The sequence below is a fragment of the Anastrepha obliqua genome, chromosome 4, assembly GCF_027943255.1.
Source record: "Anastrepha obliqua isolate idAnaObli1 chromosome 4, idAnaObli1_1.0, whole genome shotgun sequence".
Lineage (NCBI taxonomy): Eukaryota > Metazoa > Arthropoda > Insecta > Diptera > Tephritidae > Anastrepha > Anastrepha obliqua.
The window spans coordinates 80,402,047-80,411,742 of NC_072895.1; the positions used below are offsets into that span (position 1 = coordinate 80,402,047).

Consider the following 9,696-nt stretch of genomic DNA (forward strand, 5'->3'; position numbering starts at 1 on the left):
TTGACAAATAGATACGGCATAAGAACGTATATCCCTATATTTGAGAACTATACAAGGCCATAATAGCTGAGAATGGGAATGTGTTGACATTTCTGTTCAGTAAGGTTTGGCAAGTGAATCGTTTGACGCTAGAGCAATGCTTCCAAATTGTGGGAATTCACCTTGAAAAAACGAAGCTCATAGAGCGAAGTCAAAGATGATAAATTTACAAGGTTTGCTCTTTAACTATGGTAAAAAAGAAAATTGTGAGGGGAACTTTGGCTGTCATGGCAATTGGAAGATTGAACCGAATTCTGCACGATCATTTCACATGTATTCACATACTCGTCCAATCAGTCGTTGTTCAGACGGCAACGAAGCAACATGAGTGGGAAGTGTGTGGGTTTTTTTTCGTATATGACTACAGAATCTTATCACCAGCCGAAATTTGCACAATCATTTTACACATACTCACATACTCCTCCAATCAGTCGTTATTCAAACGGCAACGAAGTGTCATCACCAACACAATCCCAGTCTTTTGTAAACACATCCCAAGTGACGTTAGCCCATCAGCTCATTCTGTCAAATTCGCTCAGAGCGAAATAACGGTGTACTAAAGAGCATACATCTGAAAATATTTCACCATAAAGCGAAGTGTTAAGAAAACGCCGAAATGTTGATTTGACGTCCTTCTCAACTTGTTGGCCTTTGCACCTTGACTACCTGGAACATTTTACGCAAGGATCTTGGCTTATGTGCCTATAAAATACAGCTCATACATGTATTAAAGCCAAATGACCATCTTTTGCGTCGCAATTTTGCTGGTTGGGCTTATTTAGATTTATTACTCAGATTTACAGAAAAAAGTAGTCGCGGCGGACATATGCCAGATATTCAAAAAATAGATGCCATGAAATTATCTACTAGATTATAATAAAAAAAATCACTCCAACAATATTTCTTATTCTTCTTATTATTTTAAGCTCTAAAGCTATTAAAAAATCCCGATATATAGGAATGCGTTAATTTGAAACTAGCGCGCCTTGTAAATGGTAATTCAGATATTCAGTAAATATAAGTAACGATGAGTCAAAAACCCCACCAAGGTCTTTAATTTTATCAGAGGATTTAAGAACAGTATCTGAAATAGAGTATATATATATATATATATAATTGGCGCGTACACCCTTTTTGGGTGTTTGGCCGAGCTCCTCTCCAATTTGTGGTGTGCATCTTGATGTTGTTCCACAAATGGAGGGGCCTACAGTTTCAAGCCGACTCCGAACGGCAGATATTTTTATGAGGAGCCTTTTCATGGCAGAAATACACTCGGAGGTTTGCCATTGCCTGCCAAGGGGCTATTAGAAACATGTTTTTCTTAATTTGGTGTTTCACCGAGATTCGAACCTACGTTCTCTCTGTGAATTCCGAATGGTAGTCACGCACCAACCCATTCGACTACGGCGGCCGAGTATAGTGAGGTACAATTGGAGATCTACATAATTTTACAGTAAATTATTTAACCCATTTTGCAGAGTTTTAATATCAGAAAGAATTTTTATTTTTTTCTGTAATTATAGTGTAAAGCATTCACTGGAATCATTTATGAAAATAACAAAAACAAAGGCCCAAGATAATCTTTGACGTTGCTGTATATAATAATAATCCGTTCTTTTCGAAGGTAGCTTTATTAATGATTCTAAGGTTACATAATTCTTATACCTGTTAATAAATATGAGCTTAAAACTAATAGTGACAGTCAAAATGTATATTGTTGCTGTAATGTAACGAAGAGAAATAGATTGCTTTAGATAATGAAAAAATCAGTTAGTAAGGGAGCAAATTACAAAACGTGTAGAAGAGATGTGAGAATATAAATCGGTGAGCTAAGAAGAGAATAAGTAATGAAGTGTGTGGTGTTGGCAGTGGGAGCACGGTTATGTGACCAAATGAAAAAGAACTTACAACAGAGCAACTATCTCTACCAGTGGGACCACTCAAAGTGCGTGTGTATTGGCTTCTTGATTACCACGTGTAGAGTTTACTATCTGAAATAAAATTTCCATTCTTATCTCAACCAAACTAATGTTCGTTTATCTTCACGTGAGGAAACTAAACTATTTATAAACTATTTGTATTTGCAAAATTCTCATCTGCTGCGTGAAATGTAGGGTTGTTGAGAGAGATGGCATGTTTATGTTGCAACGTACGACGACGGGAGTTTGTATTGTCCGCTATTTAATCAATCACTTACAGTTTTTGAGCACACTTGCGGACAGCAGACAAGATGGGCTCTTCTGTTAGATCAACACTCCAAACAAAAAAAAAATTAAATTCAATTAAATAAAAATAAAAAATAAGAATAAAATTAAAAAAAAAATAACAAAAAATTAAAGCAATAAATAAAAAAAAATTAATTAACTAAAAATAATAAAAATAAAATGAAAAATAAAACACTTCACACTTTCAATAAATACACAATTTTGGGCAACATAGCACGTACTTTTTAAATAAGTTTGCAATTATTTGAAAACTGAATTCGCATTTGGACCACCCTGTATTTGTATCAACGCCAAATGCAGTCGCCAATCTGAAATCAGTTGTGCCTCACTGATGACAGCACCAAGTAGTTGCCGCAGCCAATTGTGAATAGTAAATTAGTTCGATAGATAAAAATATCCAAAAATAAATAATTATATGTAAACTATGTATGTGAATAGCACGGTTCGCAAAAAAAAACAATTAATCCGATATTTTTATATCTTTAACATAATGACTACAAAGAAAAAAAGCAATCGAATAAACTACGCGAAATTAAGTGTATCATAAATAATATGCTTGCATATGTCTATGTATGTATGTGTGATAATTGTTTATTGTGATAATTTACTGCCTCTGAATATCTACTGATAAGATAGACCACCACTGAGATTAAATCAAAGAATATTCGTCCTCTGGACTTATAAGTAAACCGATAAGCAATTGTTAGAGTTGTTATAAATTAAGGGTATGAGTGTACGCATCTAGTAAAGTCTATCAAGTGGAACCACTTAAAAAGAAAATAAAAGAAATGAGTATGTTTGTGGGAGGTAAAAAAGCACTTCAACGATTTTATAAATATCCAATCATTTATGTTAGTGTGCGTGTATCGCTGGCCAATGTCCAAACAATACAAGGTTACAACATGTTTGCTAAAAAAAAACATTTTGTTTTCAACTGTCGCCATGACGTCACACAAAAATTTAATTCTCATTGGTTGAAATTTTGAAGAGTTGCTGATTACCTACTTGCCATATAACAATGGGAGCAAATAGGAATTGAAAGAAATTGTAAAGTAAAGCAAAAGCTATACAGTAGCAGCCCGCCCATGTGAAGCAATTCAAACAGGTCTTGTCCAATTTGAAGAATTGTTAATATGATATATTGGAGATTGAATATTTATATTGTAATATTATACATACCACAGGGTCATTAATGTAGGTATAATATATTTATATACATTCATAGATAGATTCATAGATAAATATAACAAATATAATTAATAATGCAAGGAGAAGAGAGACAATAGGAACAAAATAAATATATTTATTTATTTATTAATCAACAAACAGGACGCTTGTAGACTTTGAGATAGATAGATACAAATGAAGACCCTATGACACGAGTCTTATAAGTAATTTCTTAGAAGTAGACTTATAGTAAGAAAAATCAAAATCTAAGGAAGAAGAATAAGCATTAAATTGAGTTAGCGTCCTCCTAAAAGGAGCATTAATTCCATAAACAGTTTTATCAATTTCCACAAAAATCAATTCATTACAACGGAAAATGCGTGAGGGAACATTAAAATGAATTTTATTGAGCAGATACGAAAAATCTATTGAGCCCGCACAAATATCAAAGGCAAAACACATCGACAACAAAACACGTATAGACTCGAAAGACATGAGATTTATTTGTAAGCAAGGAGAGCGATGAGACGGTATGGGATCAACGAATTTTATCGAGCGCACAAAAGTTCTCTGTACAGACTCTAATCTATTAATATATACTGTATGAAACGGTCTCCAAACGAATACCGCGTATTCTAAACTGGACCGAACTAAGAACGAGTACAACAGTTTGAGAGTATAAGGATCAGAAAATGAAGAACTATTTCGAGGAGTAAATACTAACATTGCGAGCGATTTAGAAATCATATAATTTATGTGCGTGGTGAAGTTGAGCTTGAAGTCAAAATAAACACCCAGGTCCTTTAATTCACTTTAGTGGCGAGCTTGAGATGTAGTAAGATGTTGGAACAATACTAAAATCTTTCGCATGCGAAGTATAGTGGCATTTACTAATGTTAAGGAACAACGATTACGCACACACCAACTATATAAGTTATTCAACTCACGCTGGAGAGTAGATACATTTTCTGGATATTTCATTTCATAATAGATTTGATCTGAAAATCCGCGTATAGAAGAAAGTTGCTCTTGGAAAAACAGGAGGAAATATCGTTAATGAATAGGGCAAATAGTAACGGACCTAGGACTACCTTGGGCGACATCAGAACAAGCAACAAAAATAAGTACTAAAAAGAAATATGAGCAATACCAAACTTAATGATTTTATTAAAAGTGTTGTTTTCATTAACGAAGTTGAATCAATAATCACTATGTCCACCATAATTGTATATCACTTATTGTACTACATTCAATTTGGTATAGAATTGATAGCCTTACGGCAAGTTTCTGTGGGAGTGAAGTTCCATAGTTCTTTGATTTTTTGCCATAACTCCTTCTTATTTTCGAATGTTTCCTCTCCGATTGGCTTCTTTAAATCTCTCCAAAGGTTTTCAATGGAGCTTAGATGGGGTGAATAAAAGCCATACACGTACTGACATTCAGGGGTATTTTGGGTCATTAAATATAAATATATGATTGGCGCTTAAACCCTTTTTGAGTGTTTGGCCGAGCTCCTCGTCCTATTTGTGGTGTGCGTTGTTCTACAAATAGAGGAACCTACAGATTTAAGTCGACTCCGAACGGCAGATATCTTTTATGAGAAGATTTTTCATGGCAGACATACACTCAGAGGTTTGCCATTGTCTACTGAGGGGCCGCCGCTATAGGAAAAAACTTTTTCTAACATTTTGGGGTTCCATGTACCGAGATTTTGGGGTTCCATCACGGATCGACTACGGGGCCCGCATATAATTATTATACGTGTGCCTCGTTGGCGTCAAATAGCAAAAATATTTTGCGCCGGCTTATCACAATTTTTTTTTTTTGCAGTAAATTATATTATTTATACCCTTGAACAACATGAATTTAACATGAGGATGTCGAGAAAACTTTAGAACACCTTATGTGCATTTTTCCGGCATTATCAAAAACGCGTTTAAAACGCCTGGAAGACCCACTGTTTGAGGGTCTGGAAGACGTCTCAAAAGCGGATCTCCCAGCTCTGCTTTGATTCACCTAAAGCGTTGACATCCTACATGATGTCTACTTTCAATATTCATAGAGGTCGGTCGCCACCTGGTATCGCTAGGGACCAAAAGGTCTATGCGTGGCTTAATGCCAACCAGGCTGGCCTATACAATTTTTCTTATCTAACGAGTTCGAGAATACGATACAATTTTATTGCGCATTTGGACTTGGTTAGTTCTAAAATGTACTTATTGCATCGTTTTTGAAGGATCATTTATTTGCATGTATATTTATTTAATCTTACCCGACAATTTTTTCTTGTTTTTATAAACTCTACTGCTTATCTGCTTGAAGAGTAAGAGAATGCAAAGGCAAATTTTTGACATATACATATATATATATGTAATATATATATAATTGGCGCTTACACCCTTTTTGGGTGTTTGGCCGAGCTCCTCCTCCTATTTGTGGTGTGCGTCTTGATGTTGTTCCACAAATGGAGTGGCCTACAGTTTTAATTTTAAGCCGACTCTAAAGGCAGATATTTTTATGAGAAGCTTTTTCATGGCAGAAATACACTCGGAGGTTTGCAATTGCCTGCCGAGGGGCGACCGCTATTAGAAAAATGTTTTTCTTTAATTTTGGTGTTTCACCGAGATTTGAACCTACGTTGTCTCTGTGAATTCTGAATGGTAGTCACGCACCAACCCATTCAGCTACGGCAACCGCAATTTTTGAGATAAGTATATCCAAATTATTTGTGAGAAATAACACAATATTACGCAGAGGAAAGGACAATCCGGCATTGACTGGAGCCCGCAAAGAAGCGGAAGACTAAAACGGCCAGCGAACATGTGAAAGCTATTGCTGCAGGTCATGAACCTTAGCTGCAGTGAAACTAAGAGACTGTCAGAAAACAGGTCTTAATAAACTGATTTTCAGGGTATTTAATTTTCTTTAGAAGACATTTCGATCGGATAGCTCGCTGTTCTCCCGTTTGCTCCTACATAAACTGTCTTCTGAGCATAATGTAGGATTTATACCGAAGATCTGCATGAACAGCTCGAGGGATAAGACCTTCTTAAACATTAAGTTTCCTCCCAAGTATCCTCAATAATTTTGAAGCGTCCTCATCAATGATCGCTCGCACTTTTTGAATAAATTCTGCAGATCGGTCAGTGTCGGAGGATTCTTCGTGTTTTTTTTTTTGCATTTTGCAACAATCGCCTAATGCTTGCAATTCATGGCTAAACTTATGAATGAATGAGCGGAAAATTAGGGATTTCTAAATTGGTGAGAGTGACGATAACTGCATGTCTCGTCATTTCCTGAGTTAAGTTGTAACCCTCCATGTCTGAAATATCTGAAACAGAGTAAAAAGAAAAAAATGTTTCAGGAAGTTATAGCCACCGCATGTCTTCAAAAAGCAATATTTCCAATGATCAATTAAATGAATTTATCTTCTATTAAGTTTAATTTATCGATATATGTATATTAAAAATATAACGGGTTCAAATGATGATATCTAGTATTCATTTGAAGGCAACTTCAAAGGTGAAAAACTTGGTTATATTCACTATCGTGTCAAGCATACCTTTCATGCGCAGATCCTTGGGTAGGCTTGTCATACGACTGTTGTGTTTTTTGTAGGAGGGTTTGTAGGAGGGTTTTGGTTTTGATCCACTACTAATATTTTAATAAATAGCCGATCTGAAGTTGAATAAATTAGCACTGAAATATGTTTCCTTTTTAAATTATCCACTTGGCCTTTCTGATTTCAAGTATTCTTAAAATATTTCAAAGTGAATGGGCTATTTTTCCCAAAACCACCCATTCACAACTTCGTACCATTCATAAACTTTACTAATCACAAAACGCAGCCGCCTTAGTAGCAGAGTTATTTATGAATACACTTAACATACATAAGTATTTGATTAAATAATTAGTGATTATTTTCATACCTAAAATCGTATATAAGCAGCCAAAGTTTCATATAAATTTTCAATTTGAAAACTCTAAGCATTTGTTGGAAGAAACCTCGGAATCATGATGTTGACTAAAATCAGTTTCTGTGTGCTGCTAATCCTGGCCGCTGCGAGCCACAGAGTAACCGCCCAATTCAGCCCGAATTATGCATCGGGAAGAACCACAATGGTGCATCTCTTCGAGTGGAAGTGGGATGACATCGCTACCGAATGTGAAAATTTCCTTGGCCCCAAGGGTTATGGTGGCGTTCAAGTATTGCTAATTTACTTTACCATAATATGGCATACATATTTATACTATTTTCTTCTCCTTCCAAAGGTGTCCCCAGTAAATGAAAACGTAGTTGTGAGCAGTCGTCCTTGGTGGGAGCGTTACCAACCTATGTCCTACCTTCTGACCACGCGATCGGGCAACGAGGAACAATTTGCCAATATGGTGAAACGTTGCAACAACGTCGGTGTTCGCATCTATGTCGATGTGGTATTCAACCATATGGCCGCCGATCATTCCGACGCTCGTGGAACTGGAGGTTCAACTGCGGATCCTAGCAGCAAGAGCTTCCCAGCTGTTCCCTACTCCAGCACTGATTTCCATGCGACCTGTGCCATCAACAATTATAACGATGCAAATCAAGTGCGCAACTGTGAGTTGGTTGGGCTGAAGGATCTCGATCAAAGTAACTCATGGGTACAAGAACGCATAGTTGAATTCCTCAACAAACTAATTAATTTGGGTGTTGCTGGCTTTCGTGTTGATGCTGCAAAACACATGTGGCCGTCCGATTTAAAGGTACACATCTCTATATAGACATATCTCTAAAGCTGAGATTAATAATTGGATTGTTTTTCAGAACATCTACTCCGCTTTGAACAATCTAAACACCGAACACGGTTTTGCTTCCGGTTCACGACCATTCATCTTCCAAGAGGTTATAGATTTGGGTGGTGAAGCTATCTCGAAAGACGAATACACTGGTTTCGGTATTGTTACTGAATTCCGCCATTCTGCTTCCATCGGCAAGGTATTTAGACGTAGTGATGAACTTCGTTGGCTCGTTAACTGGGGTACTGAGTGGGGATTTTTGGCATCTGGTAGTGCTTTTATCTTTGTGGACAATCACGACAATCAGCGTGGTCATGGTGCTGGTGGTTCTGATATTCTCACCTACAAGAATTCGAAGCAATACAAAATGGCCAATGCTTTCATGTTGGCCCATCCATTTGGTATTCCGCGCGTCATGTCTTCGTTCGCTTTCGACGACACCGATCAAGGCCCCCCTACAACCGATGGTAGCACTATTGCCAGTCCCACTTTCAATGCTGATAACTCTTGCAGTGGTGGTTGGATATGCGAGCACCGTTGGCGTCAAATTTACAATATGGTTGGCTTCAGAAACATCGCAGCTGGAACAAGTTTAACAGGATGGTGGGACAATAGCAGTAACCAAATAGCTTTCTGCCGTGGCAATAAAGCCTTTGTGGCATTCAACAACGATTATTACGACCTGAACGTCACGATTGACACCTGTTTGCCCGCTGGCACCTATTGCGACATCATCTCCGGTGAAAAGTCTGGTTCAGCATGTACAGGAAAATCGGTTGTGGTGGGCTCTGATGGTCGTGCTCTCATTTCAATTGGCCAAAATGAAGACGATGGTGTTTTGGCCATTCATGTTGATTCCAAATTGTAATTGATTGCCAACAAAAGAAATATACCAGAAAAATACATTTATATTAAGTTGCTTATTTCGTTTATGCCATTTGATGCTAATAACACAGTAAAATAATTCGTTAGTTTAAAGTTCGTATGCCCCTATTTTTCACGCAAAATACTTCTTGGCGTAGTTTAATATTCGTAAAGTTTTAATGGCCTTTTATGGTCCATGGACTTATGGCTGTGTGGTTCAACCATTTATTGCCTTTGATCAACTTGCAAATCAGCGTAGAAAATCTTCATACCGTAAGTATAACACAAGTCCAGAAAGGTTCTATAGAGTTATAGTTTTGTAGCGAGGTAGTTTGTTTTCAACTTGCCCTCAGAGTATCGGCTTCTGAGTGAATGCCACACGCTTTAAATATATGTACGTTCTCCTAGCAAACCTTTATCGAGATGCTTACCAAGATATTTCACCCATTGCCTTGGCACTTCGAACAGTTATACGAGTCCGGACGTGTCTATCGATTGAGAGAGGGAAATTACATAGGCTGATTTTCTTTCATTGGACTTGTTTGATTATTCTTTTACCAGTAGACGACATTGTTCAGGTCTGAAATAAAATGCAGGGGAATATCTACTGCTAACATTGCAGTAA

General features: G+C 37.0%; 1 protein-coding gene across 9 annotated transcripts; it reads left to right on the plus strand.

Annotated features, from left to right (window-relative positions):
* Nucleotides 1-2,595: 2,595 nt before the first annotated feature.
* Nucleotides 2,596-9,119, plus strand: LOC129244535 (alpha-amylase 2-like). 9 transcript variants are annotated; one of them, XM_054882216.1, is made up of 5 exons: nt 2,596-2,966; nt 7,280-7,321; nt 7,420-7,637; nt 7,704-8,174; nt 8,236-9,119. In XM_054882216.1, exons 2-5 carry the CDS (start codon nt 7,303-7,305, stop codon nt 9,073-9,075), a joined length of 1,548 nt encoding a protein of 515 aa, XP_054738191.1. In that variant the 5' UTR covers nt 2,596-2,966; nt 7,280-7,302; the 3' UTR covers nt 9,076-9,119. The 9 variants fall into 9 exon arrangements, with proteins under 9 accessions (XP_054738191.1, XP_054738190.1, XP_054738192.1 ...); XM_054882215.1 differs by having other exon boundaries at nt 2,596-2,838; XM_054882217.1 differs by having other exon boundaries at nt 2,596-2,690.
* Nucleotides 9,120-9,696: the final 577 nt, after the last annotated feature.